The sequence below is a fragment of the Rhododendron vialii genome, chromosome 2a, assembly GCF_030253575.1.
Source record: "Rhododendron vialii isolate Sample 1 chromosome 2a, ASM3025357v1".
In the NCBI taxonomy this organism is placed as follows: Eukaryota; Viridiplantae; Streptophyta; class Magnoliopsida; order Ericales; family Ericaceae; genus Rhododendron; species Rhododendron vialii.
The window spans coordinates 41,464,706-41,487,599 of record NC_080558.1 but is presented as its reverse complement, the minus strand read 5'-3'; the positions used below and the strand labels follow the sequence as shown (position 1 = coordinate 41,487,599).

Here is a 22,894-nt window from a genome sequence, read left to right as displayed (position 1 = left end):
ATCGAAGAAGAGAGAGAGAGAGAGAGAGATGAGATCAGATTTGAACAGAAATGGTTCACTGATTACATACAACCCAGAAATTGTTCACTGATTACATAATACAGCTTGTCAATGGTTTCTTTTGATTCCTTGAAAACAAGATCACGAACCAAAGATTTTCCATGGCTTCCTTGACAGAAAATGCTTTCAACTCTGAAACCTTAGCATTCCTACAGAGGGAGGGAGAGTGAGAGAGATGAACGGGAGAGAGGAGAGAGAGATGAACGGGAGAGAGAGGGAGAGAGAGAAGGACGGGAGAGTTCAAGATCGATCGAGAGAAAGAGAGAGGAGAGATGTACCACAGTGGCTGGTGGGTCGATCGGCAGAAGGAGGAGTGGCGGTGGACTGGTGGTGGTGGCTGGTGGGAATTTGGGGGCTGTGGGAGAGAGAGAAAACGAGGAGCAGAAGGGAGGAGACAGGAGGAGTAACAGAGGAATTTGGGAGCTGTAATAGATCTAGGGCTTTTTTTTCCTTTTATACACGATTTCTCGGTCGAGTCGGGTCACCCGAGTAATTATATGGTGCACCCGACACCCGACTAACATATCACGAAATCTGACTAAACAGGCCCGAACCCGACCCGAAAGAGTAATCAGACCCGTCTGTTGCATGTATTTTCGGGTCGGGTCGGGTCGGGTGGGTGGGTTTGGTGGACAGCCCTAGTGTCAATGTACCTACCATTCAACCACAACCTCGGATACAATACTTTAAAAATTCTATATTTCAACATATCTACCGACAACTTAATTACAACTAATATAAATTAGCTTCTTAATTAACTACCCACAATCTACTTGACCATCCACATCATCCAAAGCTAGCTCAATTACTCCTCAATACGTTGATCGGTAGTGGACCCACTCCAAGCTACCTGCTACCTGACAGTCCAAGAAGGAAAGCCAGAGTGTTTGAGATATAGAATTGCTCAACCATATATTACAATATCTGAAGGAATATTAACATGAATATGAATTCACCAACATAACTGAAATACTCAAATGTATATAACAGTTATACCCACCACGTTTTCCTAACACAGCAATAATATTCAACAATAATATCTAACAAACAACCAACATATATAACCGAATAAATATAAGCATGAATGTAAATCACACAATATGCAATGGCATGTTTGCCACATTCCCATGTACCCCAGAAGAGGTGTCCCACATACCATGCTCCCATCCACCGATAATTAGTCGGCATGACAAATGATAGGGTATGCCTCACAAACCAACCTTCGGCGGTACAATCAACATCCATCAACATGCATATTCATTAAACATACATATCAACGGCCAAACCTCGTGTCCCACATACCATGCTCCCAACCACCGTTAAATAATCGATATGACTTATGTCATGAGTGCCTCACACGTAAACATACACAATATGTCAACAGCTAAACAACAATAGCATAATATGCAATCTCCACCGTGTATATCCACAACAATAGCTAAACCACGATTAACAAGATATACACTCACCACCACAGCAATATCTTACTGAGAAAAATCATATCAGACACACTCACATTTATATCGATCGAGTTATGCAAAACTTACTGTTTCGGCACCTCCCAATTGCCCAGCTTGCCACTTAGCCACAAGCTAACCATATCAGCTATTGAACACTTACACGTGTACGTAAACCAATGCTCAATATGCAACTAAAAATCCATCAATGAATTAAACGATGTCTAACGAATACAAACATGTTCATCTTAAGACCTAGAAGTGTCCCAAGACAAGCACAAAGTACAAACACGACTTAACTCTTAAAATCGGTTTGTAAGCTTATGACTAGCTGTCGTATTTTGGCCATAACTTCTTATTGATTTAGAACCAAATCAAGAGACCACCACCATTAGAAAGTAGACTTTCGGTACATGAATTTCGATATAAAATTTGCTAAAAACGGAGTCCGGATGAAAAAGTTATGCCCGTTTGAAGTTTCAGAAAAATCTGTGTCATTGGTATCGATACCACCCAATATAGTATCGATACCAACTGGTTCAAAATGTCTCCAGACGTGAGGGTATCGATAACAACTGAGTTTCGACAGAAAAACTTAGTTCAGACACCCTGCACCTCCACACCCTAAAACCCATCCAAACTTTATCAAAACAACATCAAAACTTTACAAAATCCTACCAAAACTCATACATAATGGAGAGTTAGCAAGAACTAACAAATTCATGAATCAAAGTATGTTCTAAGCACCAAATCCTTGGGATTCAAGTAAAGTTCTCCTCAAAACTCAAGTTCTACTTCTATTGGAACCAGTACATGCTAAATCCATCAATTAAGCACGTAACTCAATAATTAAAACATGAATTCAAGTACAAGAAAGCATGAATTACCATGTTAAGACTTCAATTGTAGGAAAGAATGATCATCCCCTAGCAAATCCCCTTCTCATCTCTTTTTCTCCTCTCTCTCTCGACCGAATTGAAGGAAAACAAGATAGAGCAAGGGAGATATTTCTCTTGATTAAGCCCAAAGTAAGATTATCACATGCAAGTGAAACCACGAGCCCACTTGTGTTCCAACTCTCAAATTAAAACGCGAATTAAAACACCGAACGTCTGAGATGGGTATTACATTAATGGTCGCAAATACTAACAAATTACACAATTTAGCAGACTAGGCTCCGTTTGTTTCGATGTAAAATATTTTACATGCAAAATGTTTTATAAGAAAACAAACTTCAAATTTTTATTTTTCGGTGTTTGGTTGGTATGACTTGAAAAATATTTTCAGAAATTGACAAAATAGTGTAGAGAGAGAGAGAGTTTTGATCGGCGAGAGAGAGATTTGAGAATAAAGGAATTGAACGTGAGTAAGGACTGACGATCGAGAAAACTGAGTAGTGAGAATTGCAGTAAAAGGAAGCGGGTTCATTTTGGAAAATAACTTACGGAGAATTTAAGGGTAAGTCATTTTCATCCAATTAATGAAAAATATTTTACATGTAAAATGTTTTTCTCATTTTTTATACAACCAAACACTAAAAAATAGATAAATCATTTTATTGGAAAATATTTTACGCCCAAACAAACGGAGCCTAATACGTCAAAATTAGTAACGAGAAACTAATTTTCTTCTATCATGCAGTAGCGTAATTTACATTTTTCAATCCCAACCACGTAAATGTGTCTTGATTTTAGGTTCCAGCATGCATGGCACAGGAGAGAGAGAGAGAGAGAGAGAGAGAGAGAGAGAGAGAGAGAGAGAGAGAGTGTTTACCTATCAGTCCGGTCCCTCAATCGTTGAAGAAACCTCTCGTTACCTTCTTCCGCAGTCTTGAGTACACTATCCATCAACAGCTTCTTGTCCTGATTTCCTAGCTTAGTTACATCCACCTCACCTTGCACGATTTCCTCGTTGTCCAGCACTCTATTTAGCATCCCCTTCCTCAACCTGTCATACGTCGGGAGCCGGTTGATCGCTGCCCACCGGAGATTCTCCTCGTCGTCTTCTCGCTCCCTTTGGCTCGTCGTGCGGCTGAACACCTCCGGCTGCCCTCGCCATGCTTCCCGGATACTCGCTGACGCGCAGTTCCCCCTGTTTGTTGACGCAAAACTCCGGCGACTGCTCGAGGATCGTGTCAGATCATCCTGGGGCAACGCCGCCATAATGATACTGTTTTACAAGAAGTTGTAAGCTGGCGCATACACTTCAGTTATTATTAGAAAGAAAAATAATCTCAATTCTAACATCCCAAGATTTATAGGATCCTAGCATGGGTACATACTTTGCAATATATTCTTCGTACAGAAGAGATCTTGAGCTACATAACCTAGGGTTTCACTAAATGGGAATGAGCATGATAAAACAAATAAGTATTTGTCGTAGGTCCTATATATGCTCGAATCTCCAAACATTAATGGTGTCACTGGAGGGTTTGCCCAGTCATTAATTTCAGAGTCCTGAAATTAATCGATATGCGCGCAAGTTAACCCAGACCGCTTACAAATTAAAAAAAAATAAACTAAAGAAAGATCTTGAGCTACATAAATCGTTTTCCAAAATGCAGTAGCCAGTAGGTATGCTTCTAACATAATGTTTGGTAGACGTTAAAGGGTGGGGATATAAGCAGATGCCGGATATGTATATATCCGGCGTTAGTTTGGAAATTTGGTACCGGATATAATTTGCAGAAATGATTAGGCCACTGCACGCCGTCGTGCGGGGCCCACTCCGGGCCTTGCACGGTTGATCCGGCCGTTTTATAATTTTAGAAACAAAACTCAGTAGGTCTCGAGAAAAATTAGCTCAATCCAATATATGTTGGAGCTCGATCCAATCTTCCCATTTTTTGAAAAATTGGAAAAAGTTTAGAGAGAATTCTGGGGTGAGAGAGAGAGAGAGAGATGGGAATAAAGTGGAACCTGTTGTGTAGTGTAGAAATCTGGACGAGTGAGAGCTGAAATTAAGGAAGTAAATCGAAATCCAAGAGGTATTGCTATTTATAGACTTTGTTTTCCTTACCGGATGTTAGATGACCAATGGGCTCACATGAGCTTTGATTTCTCTCTTTTTTTTAGTCAAACGGAATAGTGAGCTTTCAATCCTCGCATGGACATTTGATAGTTTGTAGTCTTTTTTTTAAATGATATTGACACTTCAAAAATTGATGCAGGCACTCTAAAATCAGTGTAACTCCAAAGTCACTTTCTTTTATTTTTTGGAGTGCCTGCATCAATTTTTGGAGTGCCAATATCATTTTTCCTTTTTTTTCCATGGAAAAAACATACTTATTCAATTCATTCAAACAAAGCCATACGACATCTACAAATAACTACCCAATTTCTCACACAGACATTTGATAGTTTGTACTTTGTAGTCTTTTTTTTTTTCCATGGAAAAATTAAGCATACCCATTCAACGATAGTTTGTACTTTGTAGTCTTTTTTTTTTTCATGGAAAAATTAAGCATATCCATTCAACTCATTCAAACAAGCCGTACGACATCTACAAATAACCACCCTAATACAGATCAAGCCATACAACAACTATTAATAACCATCTGAAAACAACGATACAAAAAAACAGCCAGACCCTAAAAGCGACAAAACTATTGTCGAATTTCTAAGCAGGAGCCATTACATATCCACAACGTAATCTTGAACGACAAATTTAGAGCTAGTATCCAAACATTGGGCCCCTTAGGATGGCGGATGGGACCAGTTATAAAGCAAACATAGATTTGTCAGTGTATATGTACCTTCTAATTAACTTGTTAATATAGATACATTTTAGATTACTAGCTGGATAGAAATTATTATTTTTTAATCTCACTAACCGAAATTCCTGTTGGTAGATGATAGTGGAGTCACTCCACAGGAGGTGTCAGTCTCAATCTGGGGTTGAAAACTCATTTGTTTTAACTGATGAGATTAGGTCCTATTTATTTTTGATATATTTGATGCAGTATCATCATCACTTCATGATTACCCCCGTTTCAGAATACTTTCTTAAAAAATATGTACTTATTTCATATTTTCAAACTCAAAAATAATATAAATAAAAAATAATTTTTTGATTTTTTTTGCACGGTGTAAATGATCTCATTGATATCTTTCAAACAAGATCTATATTGCATATTTTTATATTTCAGTAAATCTATTATTTTTTAGCTTAAAATTGCCTTCTTAAAAAATAAAGACTTATTTCCTATTTTGGAACGGGGCTAATGCACTATTTTCGAATTTTTATATGAATAGTGGTACCAGGTCTATTTTAGTAAATGGGTTATTGCAGTGGGTGTAATGTGTGGTTCCACACTTTTCAATCATTCATTCTGGGTGCTTGAAGTGGAAGATGAAGAGTAGGGCTTGGCCAAGGCTGGGGAGGGTTGAAGTCGAAGAGGAAGAGAGATGCAATATGAGGGTAGAGGAAGAGGCAGAAGAATACTCTGTTTTTAAATTTATGTGCGTGCATAGGGCTATAAACGACAAGCCGAGCTTTGTCGAGCTCGAACTCAGCTCGTTTATTAAACGAGCCAAAAATTTGAGCTCAAACTTGGCTCGAGTCTTAATGAGCCAAGCTCTTAATGAGCTGAGCTTAATCATTTACTAAACGAACCTTTTTAATCAAGTTGAGCCTTCCTTAACTAGTTGAGTTTTTGTCGAATAAGCCGAGCCTTGGCTTGTTTACTAAATGAGCCAAAAACTCAAGCTCGAGTTCAACCAGTAAACGAGCTGAGCCGAGCCAAGTGTAAACAAGTCGAGCTTACAAGCTGCTGGTTCATTTGAAGCTCTATGTTTGTATATATAGCACAAATTGGAGGGAAACTCATTTGGTTTGGCGCCAGATGGCTCGTGAGTGGTGTAATTCCGATTTTGCTCTCACATTGGTGGGGGAAGATGTCATGTGATCACTTTGCCGTCCAAATTGGTGGATGGCAAATTGGTGGATGGCAAAACAGAATTGGACAATATAGTTTGCAATGTGATAGTCTGAGGACGAAATAGGTAGAATTGATAGTTTTAGAACTAAGGCTCCACTCGGCTAAAGATCTTATTTTTTAAATATTTATTTTCTGTTTTACGGGATTGGTCATTCTCTCATACGTTCAGTATTTCATTTTAGGCTGTCCCTTAATAAGTGTTCATTTTCTAAAGTTAATGGGTAAAAGTTGGTACATTTTTCATTTTGCCCCTAAAAATATATTTCATTTTGAAAAGTTAGTGAGAAAAAATATAATGATGATGTCTCCATAGAGGGTAAGTAGGGAAAGTTGAGGTGAAATGAGTAATGATGATATTTTCTTAATAAATTGGAGTTACGAAGCGGGACACTTGAAAATGAACGGAGGGAGTAATACATTACTTTTAATTCAAAAAATAAGTATTTATTTGAAAAACTAGAAAATTCTTAATAAAAAAATTTGGTCTGTTTTCCACAATATTGGCCCGTTTATCAAAAAACTAGAAAATATGATCAAATTAAATTAAAAACTACTCATTCAACCCTGTGGGCAAAATAAGTATATGAAAAAAACCTTCACCCAACTAGATCCAGGGGTGATGTAGTTCATTCTTGTATAGTGCACGTGTAGGGTGGCACACAGTCGTCGATCTCATCAATCAATGGTTCACATAAAAATCAATTATGACCGGTAATAAATGATTCTTACCAATCATAATTAAAAATCATATCTCCACCATTCATTGTTAAGATTGTGGCCTATGTGCGCTCTACAGAGTGCCTTGCAAGACCTTGCACTATAAAATTTCCCAATCCCACCCAACTATCTAGAAGAGCTTCTAGTCTAGATAAAACGATGCTTATGAATTCACACAGTATTCAAATTAGTACACATGCAATAATTCCAAGCAGTTGGCCAAGTGGTCTTGACCTGAACTTAGTTGTTTGCTCTATTATGAGGTCTTAGGTTTGATTTTCCTTGCCAACAACTCGATCTTGAGCCACCTCATCCCACACGTAAGCATGTAAAATGGATGTGGGAGGGGCTGTAGGGATTTGTCCGAGATGCACACAAGCTGGTTTAGGACCCCTTATATTACCCAAATATATATATATATATATATATATATATATATATATATATATATATATATATATATATATATATATATATATATATATATATTAGTAGTACGCAATAAAATTAAATATCATGCTCAACCTTCTCATTAATTGCCTACTAGATAGGAGTACTTTAATCCCTGAGAATTTACATAATTAATGTACCATATATACATGGAAAAACGTACTATTAAATAATGAGAGTGTATACTAATTATCGATAACAAATTCTATTTGTCTGTTCGCCTTTAAAATAAAGATCCTAGCTCTGCTAGTAGTTGATGGTTGGTCGAGAACTTAAATATTTGATTCCTCAGTCAAGATGAACTTAAAAATGGGACGACATTTAATCCAGCAAAAAATCTCCAAGTAATGCATTCCTTTTTAAGTGATCCATCATTTGTTCAAGTTCAAATTCTCTGCGCCCAATTTGTTTTGCGCATCTATTCTGGTTGAAAATTCTTTTAATTTTTTTTTTAAATCCACACATGATTTGAGTGTACAAAGACGGACCGACGGACGGATTGGTATAGAGGGGCAATTTGTTGTTACTTTTGGAGAATCTTTTGTTTAGATCAAAAGTAATTGTGGTGGTTGTGATGTAAGCCAAGTGACTTAACCTAAGTTAAGGGATTTAAAATTGTGGTTGTTGGTTGGCAAGTAGTTTTTTACCACACGTTTTCGTTTATTATTTTTGGTACAAACCACACGTTTTCATGTAATCCTATAGGGTTTTGACTTTTGAGAGCACTGAGGCAATTTTGAGAAGTCTCAACAGCCTTGCTTTTCTATTGGGGGGAGGTGCCCCTCTCCCTCTTCCCCGGGCTCCTCCTCCTCCTCCATCCGTTCTCCCTTCTCCACTCTCCTCTGTCCTCCCTCTCTTTCTTATGATTTTTTTTTTTCGTTTTCTCCTCTTGCAGATCTGACCCTTTCTGTTCGGCGGGCTCCGCCGTCACTGGAGTCATTTGTCCTCATGTAATCCGTCACTGGAGCCCTTGTGGTAGCATCGGTGGAGGCAGTGAGGATTGCGATCCGTTCAGCAGTTTTTGGCGGCTGAATTTAGAGCAAGATCTGGGGGAGTTTTGTTTTTCTTTGGGAGTTTTGTCTTTCCTTATGAGAGAAATAAAGTTCGCCTTTGGGCGATTTGTTTACTGTTCGGGCTCGAGAATATTAGTATGCATCTATTGATGGTTTGCTATAAATTCATTAGTGTGTTCATTTCTGGTTGAAGTTCATTTAATCGTCTGTGTTCTTGTTGTCTTTTTTTCTTGACTAGCAATGTATCTCTTTTTGAGACTGCTATAAGATATATGAATCTTTCGCTCAACAGAATATGCATCAGGCAATGCCAGGGTTGGGGATGAAAGACATCAATTGCCTCATTCTTTCTCGTTATGTATCGGTTAAATGATTAGTTTGACTTTGTCCAAGTTATTGGCAATGAATTTCGTTGTGTAAGTGCTGTTGGGCTTTATCAATGCAGTACTTCTCACTTTTGTCAAAAAAAAAAAGAAGTAATACGATAGGGAAGTAAAGTAGACGTACACACACGCACACACACACACACACATATATATATATATATATATATATATATATATATATATACATACTTTTTCCTCGGGAGGGAATATTCTAGATTTTCGACTCAGTTAAGCAAAAATAATAATATTTGAATGGTAAAAGAAAGATTAATAATCTTTGAATACAAAGACTAAAGAAAACAAGTATTAGACGGCATTATATCCCTTGACATGCAAGCTAAAAACAAAGGTTCATGTGATAATACGAGGTCAAATCTGAGATTGGCAAGATGTTAACCAAGAAAACACTCAATGAAACTCAGTTAAGCAAAATTGGTCCACTTATTCAACAGAATATAAAATATCATATTTTTTAAAATATGATATTGAAGTACAAATAGGCTACTCCATATATTAGTCAAGAAGAACGAAAGCGCACTGTGAAAAATTAAAACGGGAGGAAAGCATGACATTTTAAAGGATATTGACTAATAGGGTCACCACCCTTACCCTTTTCTTTTCTTTTGTAAAATTCAGGTATCAAGTTCATCCTTTTTTGTGGAATGGAATTGGTCTAACTTTTATATATATATATCTATATATTGAGTTAGGTTCCGGTGAGGGATCCTTCATTTTATTAAAATGAGGGACTCCCCTTCCCGATTGAATTTCGATGATCCGAGCCGCTCAAAGTGATCAGAACGTGATTTTAAGGGTCTCCGTGAGAAATCAGCAAAAAAAATGACCGGGAAGAGCTTCATCCGAGCAGTTTTCATTGAATGGTTCAAAAAAAACTGCTCGGATGACGCCCTTCCCGGTCATTTGTTTTGCTTATTTCTCGCGGGGACCCTTAAAATTACGTTCTGCACACATTGAACGGTTCGGATTTTCAAAATTTAATCGGGAAATGAAAGTCCCTCATTTTAACAAAATGAGGGATCCCTCACTTGAAAATTCCTCTATATATATATATATTCTACAATCGTTTTTCATTAGTTTTTAAGTTACAAGTATTTTTGTTAGTTTTTCATTTTTAAATTGGTTTTAAGTTATTTATTTGTCTCGTCAAGAGAATAAAAGAAAAATGTGAATCAAAATCAGTTAGTATCAACAATGCATGCCTAAGCTGATCGACAAAAATGTGAATCAAAATCAGTTAGTATCAACAATGCATGCCTAAGCTGATCGACATCAAACATCACCTTCAGTTTACAGTACTATACAAATTGGAAAAAGAAATTACAATATTGGGTATATAAAAAAAAAAAGGTATATACCGTCAGTTTATAAATGGTAATTTAGAAGTCCTAGGACATTATTCAATTCGGTTCGATTAGATTCGGGTAATTCTGCATGCCAAATCCTAAACGAAATTGCCCTGGTAGTTAAATTTTAAACCCAAAATCGACAAGCGAATAAGAAGAACTTAAAAATAATCATCCTTGCAAGGGCGGTCAAATCACGAAGTACAAGTTGGTTTCGAGTGAAATTGTCATTCCTTTATGCGTCCTGAAAGTGATCTACTTGGAAGTCAAACTTATGAAATCCAAGAAAAGTTGTAATTAAAGAGAGTCGAAGGCTTGCCTACATTAGCAATTTGATGTTCATGATTCATGACAACCACAATAGGGTTCTTGTTCACTGGTTAGGTTTCAATTCGATCTTCAATGGAGTCCCTAATAAGATTTCTTCAAAATGGTTATTTTATTCATGTTCAATGGATTCATTTTTGTCCTAATATATGAAGTGAGACTTTGTTACAACTCAAAGTTAATGGTCAAACCTCATTGTCAAAAAACGAAAAATTCATAAAAATAGTTTTTCTTGGATATTTTCAAAAATACTTGTGTAAAAATCATAATTTAAAAAAAATATAATTTTTGTACTTTTTCGATACCTAACATTGAGACGAACCAACAATACATAATCATCAATTTTTATCGACCCTAGCCACAACTGCTTTCTTCTTCTCCTCCCCTCCCCTCCTAGGGTTTCTAACCCAATGGGGCGGCGGGAGGGGAAAGGCCTGATTTCCCTCTCTTCTCTGATCTCTCTCTTTCTCCTCCCTTCTTTTTTCCTCCCATTTCTCTTTCTTTTTCTCCGTCGTCTCCTTCTCCATGTTTGTGCCTCCTTCTGCCTCTGTTTTGCCCGTCTGTTACTGTCTTGGCAGTTTTCGGTAGTTATAATGGCTAGGTAGGGCGGAGGCAGGGGAGGTTGGCCGCAAGATCACCCACCGATTTGCTCCCGGTGTTTGTATCATAATTGAGATTTCCTTTTATCCGTCGATCGGGCGACACATGGCAAGGGTAAATATGGACAAATAAAAGAATAGAATGGACTCACCTTAATTATTTAGAATGGAAGTGAATCGATGATGAAACTATAAAAAGTCTTGTCCGTCGATTGGCCAACACGTGGCGTATTTTTATGGTCCTTTGGTCCGTCGATCAGGTGATAGATGTCAAAGGGAATTAAGTCCCATGATTCCACGATTAAAGAGGATGTTAACCACAATTAACAAAACAGTTTTCCAGACGTGGGCACGATCGGCAGTTGAAGAAGGTACTTCGCCAGAATTTGAAGGAGTTCCAACTGCTACTTTGAAGGGAAGATTTGAATTCAAATTGAAGGAGGCCTATTTAAGTACAAGTTAGTAGCAGTTTCAAGGACACACAAACAACGCCAATCAGGCTTTTATCTTTTCTTTTCTAGGAGTAGAGTTAACTTGTAATTATTTACTCAATCATCTCGATTGATTGTTCTTCTACTTCGAGGGTTAATAAAGTCCATTTTGTTAATCTTTTTCCATACTTCATCCACTTCATTGTTTGTTTCCAAAGAAGTCCTGAAATACGGCAAGGAACCAAACTCCACTTTTCACACTCACATTCCAGCAAGCTTAGATACGATTTCCTGTCGATTCTCCATCGATTGGAAAGAGAACAAGAATTTTGGCAACACCCGGGTGTGATCGTTACAGGCCTAACAACATGTTGCACGTGTATTGTTTTGCTCGTCATGACCTTGGGCGTTTCCAATTCGGTGGTGTTGGGGTGTTATAGTGTCTTGGGTGGCATCGGGGTAGCGGTCAATAGTGGCAAATGGATATGCTCAGGTGCTGGATCTCAACCGTATGTGATGGCCGGTTTGGTAGTTTCTCGGTGGGCTTGACTTGGGGTCTGTCATCTCCCGGAAATCGCGGTAGCACAACCCGCTAATGTCGTCGTCTTGTGGGGCCTGTACACGGTCACAATGAGCGTCTTGGACAGTGGCTGGTTGCCACTGATGGTTGAGGTGGCTGGGCTTTAGGCGTGTGGCGGTGACTGGTTTGCTGTTTTGTTTAGGGTTTGGTTTTGGCTCTTTGGGTTGGGCTTTGCTCTTTAGGTGTCTTTGTGCTTGAATAGCTTATGATTGTCGTGGGGTAGGGTGCCAACATAAATGGGAGGTTACTTTCTCGTTGTGATGCTAGCTATCTTTTCTTGCCCTTGATATGTTGTACTCCATTATCTCTATCAATAATATTCCTTTTTTCCACCGTTCAAAGAAAAAAAAGGTGTCTTTGTGCTTTGCCGTTTGGGTGTATTGGGCTTGGTTCCATTGGCTGTTTTTTTTTTTTCTGTCCAACTTTTAATTAGTTGAATTCCCATCCCTCTCCCCCAATTTCATGTATCCTTATAAAGTTTTTTTAATAAATTTTTTTTCCTATAAAAAAATTTATACTCAAAACCCGCAAGAAATCTCAATTTTCAATGGGCACAACATTAGAGTTATGTCAAACCCGCAAGACATCTCAATTTTTATGTCAAACCCGCAAGAAATCTCAATTTTTAGTACTTAATTAGTAGAGTTATGTCAAAACCCGCAAGAGATCTCAATTTTTAGTACTTAATAGTAATTGAGTTATGGCAAACACGCAAGAGGCCTCAATTTTTATCCGAATCGTACCATATGCCCGACATTAGCAGTTCATTCTTTTTTGATAACTTGACGTTCGGGTCAGCTTGTGCTCAGCCCGACCAATTCCGGAGTCTTGAAGTTAACGATAAAAAAAATTTCTTTAGTGGCCTTAAGGTTTTGAATGTTTGATCTCTGTAAAATTCCAACATACGACCTCATTGAGGAAATTAACTTTCTCATGCACACTTGGCCAAACCCCTTGGGGTTGATATTAATTAGGAGTTCTGTTGATGAACATTTTCAAGAAAATCAATGTTTCGTCTGGTATTACCATTTACCGTTCAACATAGTTAAGCAAAAACTCCATGGACCGGCCGGTTATGTAACTAGCAAGACCAAAAAATTATACATAAAAACCACCCGAAGAGACGGTGGGGACTCTAGAAATTTGTAGCAGTGTGCTAGAAATTGTCTAAGCTCTACCGGTTTATTTACAAACAATCACTACAAGAAAACATGTAATTGGTGACGAAAAATTTTCGTCGTCAAAGGGTTAGATTTTGTCGCCAAATAAATTGGCAACAAAAAAATACGCCAGTGAAGGTTGGTCGCGAAAGAGCTCAGTGATGAAAAAATAAATTCGTTGCCGATTTTTCATTTTGGCGACAGAAAATTTTTTTCGCCAAAAGTTGACAATTGGCGACCAAATGTAGCAATTTGGCGACGAAAAATTCCGTCGACAATTGTTACCAATTGGTGACAAATTATTTTGTCGCCAAAAATAAAAATTTGTCGCTAATTCTGTTTCAATGTGGTAAAAAATTTCACTTCTTGCGCGTTCTGGGTTTTGAACCTGGGCCTTTCAACTAATCACACCCTAGCGCGTGATCGAGCATTTGCCCAATTACACTAGACATACTTTTCAAAATATATTGGGAATATCTATTATATAACCGATATATGGAATGGTTCAAGGGACACCCTAAAAAAACACCCATAATCTCAATCTCATAGTTCCCGATCAAATTTTTATGATCCAAACCGTTCAATGTGTGCAGAATGTGATTTTAAGGGTGCCCGCGAGAAATTAGCCAAAAAAAAGGACCGGAAAAGGTTTGATTTGAGCAGTTTTTATTTGAACCGTTCAATAAAAAACTATTCGAAACTGTTCGGATCAAGTCCTTCCCGGTCATTTTTTTTTGCTGATTTCTTAAGGGTACCCTTAAAATCACGTTCTGATTACATTGAACGGCTCAGATCATCAAAATTTGATCAGGAACTACGAGGTATTTTTTTAGGTGTTTTTTTTGGTGTCTCCGAAACCGCCCCGATATATATATGTTCAATATTTATTTTTTAGTATTTTTTGATTTCATTACTATCAAATGTGATTAACTAAGAGGATCGAGCTCTATTATTCTTTTATTTGTTATATTTTTTAACATATATGTTCACGAAGTATCATTATATCACTATGAATAGCGCAACAAAAATTATAAAACTGCATAATACTTACAATTCTCCTCATTTCTCGTTGGGAGAGGGGACAGGGCTCGATATATATACTCATACCTTAAATTAATTAGATCCTCCTCCTCCTCCTTTTGTTTGGAATAATAAACCTCTTAGGTGGTATATCAACACTTTCGGTATTAGTTCTTTTAAATGAGGTCCCAATAAATATTGGCGATTGGATAGGTTTTCCAAGATTAATTAGTCAAGGTACGTAAAAATTGGTTCGAACACCTATAGTTATCGAAAAAAATGTTGACAATGTAGCAGATTGGGTGTACATGCAAATGAAATCTCAAATAAAACTACTACTACTTGAAATTCTTGTTTTGCTACCAAGCCAATAATCAAGCAGTAATAGGAACGAAGAATAAAAGATGATCACCGGTTCCAAAAAACGGATAAAAATCACAAGAATGAATCAAATACTATAATTAACTTGTGCGGTTATAAGTAATTTTATCCTGCGATTCTAAATCCCCACAAATCGCCCTAAAAACTCCTTGCTGACTCATCGTTCACCACACCTAACATTTAATTGCCGTTGCCTTGACTCCTCAAGCTTTCCACAAACCTTCGGAACGAAGTGGGGTAAAAACTTGTTGAAGTTGAAGTTTGGTTGATGCTTCCACGTTCCACCAATTGCAATAATTAGCAAGTCCAAGATCCAAAGAGCACGTCACATTCTCACAGTCAATTAGCAAACCCAAGATTCAAGGAGAACGCGTTTAACGATTGTTTTTCTGACACCCACGCAATATCCCTTGACTGCTGGATATAACTCGTACCCTAGCAGCTAGAAAAAAACGCCTATTTATGTGGGGCCCACCTTAAGGTCTCGCGCAAAATTCAGAAAAAACAATCATAAATTTTAAAATATTATTTTATTGAGCTCTATAAAAAAATCAGCTCAACATGCAAACATTCATAAGTATCATTTCTCAATCCGTAGTGTCGAAACTGCTCAATTGCACAATTTCATTTTATGGAGTCCCGTAAAAAAATCAGCTCAACATGCAAATATCCGTAAGTATCATTTCTCAATCCGTAGTGGCGAAATTGCTCAACTTCACAATTTTGTTTTATAGAGTCCCGTAAAAAAATCAGCTCAACATGCAATATCCGTAAGTATCATTTCTCAATCTGTAGTTACGAAACTGCTCAACTGCGCAATTTGCCCCTACGAATCCAAAAATAATATTCATAAATATTTGTTGGAATTGATTTTTTATAGGATTCTATAAAATAATATTTTAAAATCTATGAGTATTTTTATAAATTTTTATGTAATCCGGAATAGGCTCGTATGAAATGTAGTGTAAATGAGGGGATATTCAACCATGCATTGTCAATTCAACTACATAGTCAATTCAACTATCACTTAGAATAGAAAAAATTAAATCATAAGGAAAATGCATGGGCTGCTCAGTAAAGAACGCAATAATTTTATACAGTAAAGATTCTTTCCTATATGTGGTGGCTTCGGTTACGGCCTCGGTAGCCTTATCGGACCACCGTTAACCGAAGTCTCATGTTGGTACGGTCCGTAGGACAGCACAGGTGGGCCACGTCTTATATCCTTCTATTTACTCGATCGGTATCGAGTCTCCTGTTAATGCTTCCGTTTATTACCGAAGCAAGCATTCCGTTAAGGTCTCTTGAAAGAATGTAGCATAACAAGAGGGGACCAAGAGCGATACGTGGCGGATAGGATCATCTAGGCAAGATCTGGCCATGTGCTTCGTAACCGCCTTCCGGTGCGTCATCTGTGATGTCATCCGAGGCGGTTACCCGAGTGTATCCTTCACGCGCTAACTTGGAGGCCAAGCAAACCTAGGTCTATAAATACGAAGGGACTCTAACCTAAAGATGTATGTCATCTTTCCCTAACCCTAGATCTATATCCTCCTTTGAGATCTAACTTGATCGTCAAAGGGTCACTGGACTATTCAAGCCCTAGTGACTTGTTGCAAGTTCAGAGCTCTAACCTAAAGAGGTATGTCATCTTTTCCTAACCCTAGATCTATATCCTCCTCTGAGATCTAACTTGATCGTTAGAGGGTCACTGGACTATTCAAGCCCTAGTGACTTGTTGCAGGTTCAGAGGCAGGTGAACGGAGCAATGGAAAAGGAATACTAACTCAGGTCAAGGTCCCTCCTCCAACTCGAACCCTTACACTATATGAAATTTATACTCCATCCATTTCGATTTGTTTATCCAATCTCGGATTTTCAACTTATTAAGTAAACCAATTTGATCCATTGATTTAGAAATTTACATAATCTGATCTATTGATTCTGAAATTGGATAGTCAATTTGAAACATATATAAGTAAAAAATGAGACAAATAAATCGGGATGGAGTACTTACTTTTGCTTCCTCAAGTTGGTTTCTCTCAAAGATATTAGAAACACGATACATGCAGTCAACAAAGTTCACAACCCTAGCCGCCTCTCTCTCTCTCTCTCTCTCTCTCTCTCTCTCTCTCCTAGTCACCACAATTCCTCTTTTCCCTTCCCTTCCTCCCATGGGTTTTATATCCGTGTGCAGTGACGGGAGGGAAAGGTCATGTGTTATTCCGACTCCCTTTCTTTGTTTTTCCTTTTTTTCTGTGCTTGAAGAGAATCTTAAAGGAAAACTAAAATTTCTTAATTTTTGTAAGACCTATATTGTAGGAAAGTGTTTCTCAGTAAGAAAATTTGAAGCCGTGAATCCAACAACTTTTCTAGTAACTGAACACATTGAAAGTTACAAAAAAATTGATTTTTTCATTTTTTCCGTGCAATATTCTCCCTTAAAGACATGGGACAAACATTTTTTAATTTTTGGAAAAATATGTAATACATCCAAGGTTTACATACAACCATGCCTTAGCTTTCTCCCCAATATATTACAGTAGTACTTATTTCTAAATTTTTGGTAATTATATGGTACTTTTTGTTTTTCACGAGCTCGGCTTGCCACTATCATGATTCCCGTGAAAATGTTTGGTATAAACAATCAGTATACTTATTATATTATAAGGATTTTGCTTTCTAATACATTACATTTGTACATTAAAATGATTCTAGCCTCTTGCAGTTAAAGCATACAAATCTTTTTGTTTTTTGTTTTTTTTCTTTAGGCCACTTCAATTGTCACGGGCTTATTTTATACTTTTTTTTTTTCTCAGCAAACGAAACTTTTTATTCACTCGAAAAGGGAACATCGAGAAAACAAAAACACGAAAAAGAAAAATTGCTTAGACTGCTTCATCCAATAGATAGTTGGACAATACCTCACCAAAGATACCGCTAATCCTTAACTTCCGAATACCATCCAAAAAACCTTTGAACTCCTCCACCGTATATAATTTAATCTCAAACTTAGACTTTATCAATATAGTCATTCTAGTCTTCGCAAGCTCACCCACCTCCTGGATACTTGTTGGAGCATTGTTAAAAACATAGTCATTTCTTACCAACCACAAGGACCAAAGAGTTGCATAGAAGGTAGCTTCCCATAAGTGTTTCTTCAAGTTTGTAAAATAACCGATTTTTATCAAATCAAACCCTATTATTATGATTATAAGTAGCTATACATGAATAATTATCAATAATATTCAAAATTAAGTATATACTACAAAATAAAAAATTTAAAATTCGGAAGGTCGGGGCTTGGGGGCCGGAGCCCCCGGGCCCCAAAATAGTTCCGCCCCTGTGTATGATGTCTAACCGTGCACGCAGTTTTCTCAACTGGGGGTTTTACTCACCTGGTTTGTATCGGTCAGTTTCTACAAGGAAGCTTAGTCAAGAATGGGACTATTGTGACAGCTGCTCATTAACTTGTGCGGTTATAAGTAATTTTATCCTGCGATTCTAAATCCCCACAAATCGCCCTAAGAACTCCTTGTTGACTCATCGTTCACCACACCTAACATTTAATTGCCGCTGCCTTGACTCCTCGAGCTTTCCACGAACCTTCGGAATGAAGTGGGGTAAAAACTTGTTGAAGTTGAAGTTTGGTTGATGCTTCCCCGTTCCACCAATTGCAATAATTAGCAAGTCCAAGATCCAAAGAGCACGTCACATTCTCACAGTCAATTAGCAAACCCAAGATTCAAGGAGAACGCGTTTAACGATTGTTTTTCTGACACCCACGCAATATCCCTTGACTGCTGGATATAACTCGTACCCTAGCAGCTAGAAAAAAACGCCTATTTATGTGGGGCCCACCTTAAGTCTCGCGAAAACTTCTAAAAAAACAAGCATAAATTTTAAAATATTATTTTATTGAGCCATGTAAAAAAATCAGCTCAACATGCGAACATTCATATGTATCATTTCTCAATCCGTAGTGTCGAAACTGCTCAATTGCACAATTTCGTTTTATGGAGTCCCGTAAAAAAATCAGCTCAACATGCAAATATCCGTAAGTATCATTTCTCAATCCGTAGTGGCGAAACTGCTTAACTGCACAATTTTGTTTTATGGAGTCCCGTAAAAAAATCAGCTCAACATGCAAATATCCGTAAGTATCATTTCTCAATCCGTAGTGACGAAACTGCTCAACTGCGCAATTTGCCCCAACGAATCCAAAAATAATACTTACTGATATTTGTTGGAATTGATTTTTATAGGACTCTATAAAATAATATTTTAAAATCTATGTGTAGTTTTATAAATTTTTATGTAATCCGGAATGGGACTCGTATGAAATGTAGTGTAAGTGAGGGGATATTCAACCATGCATAGTCAATTCAACTACATAGTCAATTCAACTATCACTTAGAATATAAAAAATTAAATCATAAGGAAAATGCATGGGCTGCTCAGTAAAGAACGCAATAATTTTATACAGTAAAGATTCTTTCCTATATGAAATTTATACTCCATCCATTTCCATTTGTTTATTCAATCTCGGATTTTTAACTTATTAAATAAATCAATTTGATTCATTGATTTAAAAATTTACATAATTTGATCCATTGATTCTGAAATTGAATAGTCAATTTAGAACATATATAAATAAAAAATGAAACAAATAAATCGAGATGGAGTACTTACTTTTGCTTCCTTAAGTTGGTTTCTCTCAAAGATATTAGAAACACGATACATGCAGTCAACAAAGTTCACAACCCTAGCCGCCTCTCTCTCTCTCTCTCTCTCTCTCTCTCATGCAGTCAACAAAGTTCACAACCCTAGCCGCCGCCTCTCTCTCTCTCTCTCATGCAGTCAACAAAGCTCACAACCCTAGCCGCCTCTCTCTCTCTCTCTCTCTCTCTCTCTCCTTCTCTTTCAATCCTAGTCACCACAATTCCTCTTTTCCCTTCCCTTCCCTTCCTCCCATGGGTTTCATATCCGTGTGCAGTGATGGGAGGGAAAGGCCATGTGTTATTCCGACTCCCTTTCTTTGTTTTTCCTTTTTTTCTGTGCTTGAAGAGAATCTTAAAGGAAAACTAAAATTTCTTCATTTTTGTAAGGCCATCCACAGTGGTATAATCAAAAATGGATAACCAAAAGTTGACACATCAGCTTTTGATTATTCACTTAAGAGATTGCTAAGCTTAATAATGCTGAGGTTCACAATGATCACTTCTAGTCTATAACCAAAATAAGGGGTCCACTATAATTTCACACAATCTCTCTCTCCCCTTTTGTTTCCCGCCATTCACTTCCCTCCATTACGTTTTTTTTTTGGACAAAAATATATCGAATATATGGTGTTCTTCCTATTGTTATCTATCAAACAACACCAATTTTTCTTCTTCTTCCTATTCCTATAGCCTATATCACAAATCCACTACTCTCTTAATCTTTCAAAAAAAAAAAAAAATTAGATGTGTTCTTAAATTTGGAAAAGAATGCAAGGTTCTTTGTTTACTCAACCATAGGGGGAGGAACAAAAAAATGAATAACCACTTTTTAGTCGAAAAAATCAATTTTTTTTTGCTAAAAAGTGATTATTTATCAAAATACTAGGGTAAAAATAAAAAATAAAAAAAAACACTTTTCCCGATTCCTTTCGTTGAGACGAATCAATAACCTATAAAAGTTTGACGCAAAACTAAAAAATGCGAAAAAAATTCAAATAAAGATAATTTTCGGATTTAAGTTAAGTTTAAGTTAAATTCATAAGAATGCAGCCTAAAATAGAAACGTAAAAGAAGAGTAAAATATCTTAATCCAGCAACGATGAGTTAAATTATAGATGATCGAGAAATATGAGCTCCACTTTTGGAGGAAAAGAAAGAGAAACAGTTTGTGGTTGAAGTGAAGAAGATATAGAGCAAGTGAAGAAGAAAAGAATAAAATAGTAGTTGAAAAACATGTGTATATGAATTTTGGAATTAGTTAACTTATGTAGTATGAGGTTCACAAATTTTGATTATTGAAAAAGGTTGCTAGTTTTGGTTATCCAAAGCCCAAAATTTGATTATTTCTAAGGATGTTGCTAAGTTTGATTATACCATTGTGAGCCATTTTTTGCACAAATATTGTTAACTTTAACAACAATTATCTTTTGATTATACCAATATGGATGGCCTACGACCTATATTGCAGAAAAGTGTTCCTCAATAAGAAAATTTGAAGCTGTGGATTCTACAACTTTTCTGATAACTGAACACACAGAAAGTTAAAAAAAAATGATTTTTTCATTTTTTCCGTGCAATATTCTCCCTTAAAGACATGGGACAAACATTCTTTAAATTTTTGGAAAAATATGTAATACATTCAAGGTTTACATACAACCATGCCTTAGCTTTCTCCCCAATATATTACTCCCTCCGTCCCTAAATAAGTGTCTGGCGCGCAATCTTAGGCCTTTAAAAAAATGCATTTGTTTTGTTAAAAAAATCAATTTTTTTCATAAATGAATAGATAGCAATGAGTTCTATTAGATTGTGAAAAAAAATTAGATTTTTTAAAGAAAAATATGCATTTTTTTGTAAGGCATAGGTTTGCGCGCCGGACACTTATTTAGAGATGGAGGGAGTACTTATTTCTAAATTTTTGGTAATTATATGGTACTTTTTGTTTTTCGCGAGCTCGGCTTGCCACTATCATGATTCCCGTGAAAATGTTTGGTATAAACAATCAGTATGCTTATTATATTATAAGGATTTTGCTTTTTAATACATTACATTTATACATTGAAATGATTCTAGCCTCATGCAGTTAAAGTATACAAATCTTTTTATTTTTTGTTTTTTTTTCTTTAGGCCACTTCAATTGTCACGTGCTTATTTTATACTTTTTTTTTGCTCGGCAAACGAAACTTTTTATTCACTCGAAAAGGGAACATCGAGAAAACAAAAACACGAAAAAGAAAAATTGCTTAGACTGCTTCATCCAACAGATAGTTGGACAATACATCACCAAAGATACCGCTAAATCCTTAGCTTCCGAATACCATCCAAAAAACCTTTGAACTCCTCCACCGTATATAATTTAATCTCAAACTTAGACTTCATCAATATAACCACTCTAGTCTTCGCAAGCTCACCCACCTCCTGGATACTTGTTGAAGCATTGTTAAAAACATAGTTGTTTCTTACCAACCACAAGCACCAAAGAGTTGCATAGAAGGTAGCTTCCCATAAGTGTTTCTCCAAGTTTGTAAAATAACCAATTTTTATCAAATCAAACCCCATTATTATGATTATAAGTAGCTATACATGAATAATTATCAATAATATTCAAAATTAGGTATATACTACAAAATAAAAAATTTAAAATTCGGAAGGTCGGGGAGTTGGGGCTTGGGGGCCAGAGCCCCCGGGCCCCAAAATAGCTCTGCCCCTATGTATGATGTCTAACCGTGCACGCAGTTTTCTCAACTGGGGGTTTTACTCACTTGGTTTGTATCGGTCAGTTTCTACAAGGAAGCTTAGTCAAGAGTGGGACTATTGTGACAGCTGCTCATTGACAATTTGTATGCGGTTCTCTGACGTCTAACTGCTAGATCAATTTATCACTAGATATATCCTTCATTTGATTTGGTTGTGTTATTTGTCTTCAATAGTGTGCAAATTCTCTTGTTTCAATTATATTAGTTGCAAACACTGTAGTTTGTAATATTCTCTTATCAATAACTTTTTTACTCTTCATAAAAAAATTAACGTAGAAGAGAGTCTCTTGGCAGTGGCTGCAGCTGCACGTTAAGAGATGGGTATGTTTGGCAGTTCATCTTTTTATATATATTTAGTAGTAGTAATTTTATTGGGGATCGATAGGAAAAATGAAAAGTTTCCATGAAATTGAAATGGATGGCGAGCGAATCTCAGCCATCCATTTCAGTTTCATGCATTTTAAGTTTCATGGAACTTTTCATGGTTCATAACAATTTCCGAATTTTATTTGAGATTTCATTTGTACACCCAT

The 22,894-nt window shown here is 36.8% G+C and overlaps 1 protein-coding gene across 1 annotated transcript; it reads right to left on the bottom strand.

The window, feature by feature from the left end:
• Window positions 1-39: 39 nt before the first annotated feature.
• Window positions 40-4,621, bottom strand: LOC131317792 (pleiotropic drug resistance protein 2-like). The gene is made up of 3 exons (XM_058347432.1): window positions 4,436-4,621; window positions 3,291-3,686; window positions 40-917 (listed from the first exon to the last, which is right to left on the bottom strand). Exons 2-3 carry the CDS (start codon window positions 3,677-3,679, stop codon window positions 914-916), a joined length of 393 nt encoding a protein of 130 aa, XP_058203415.1. The 5' UTR covers window positions 3,680-3,686; window positions 4,436-4,621; the 3' UTR covers window positions 40-913.
• Between the last annotated feature and the right edge of the window lie 18,273 nt (window positions 4,622-22,894).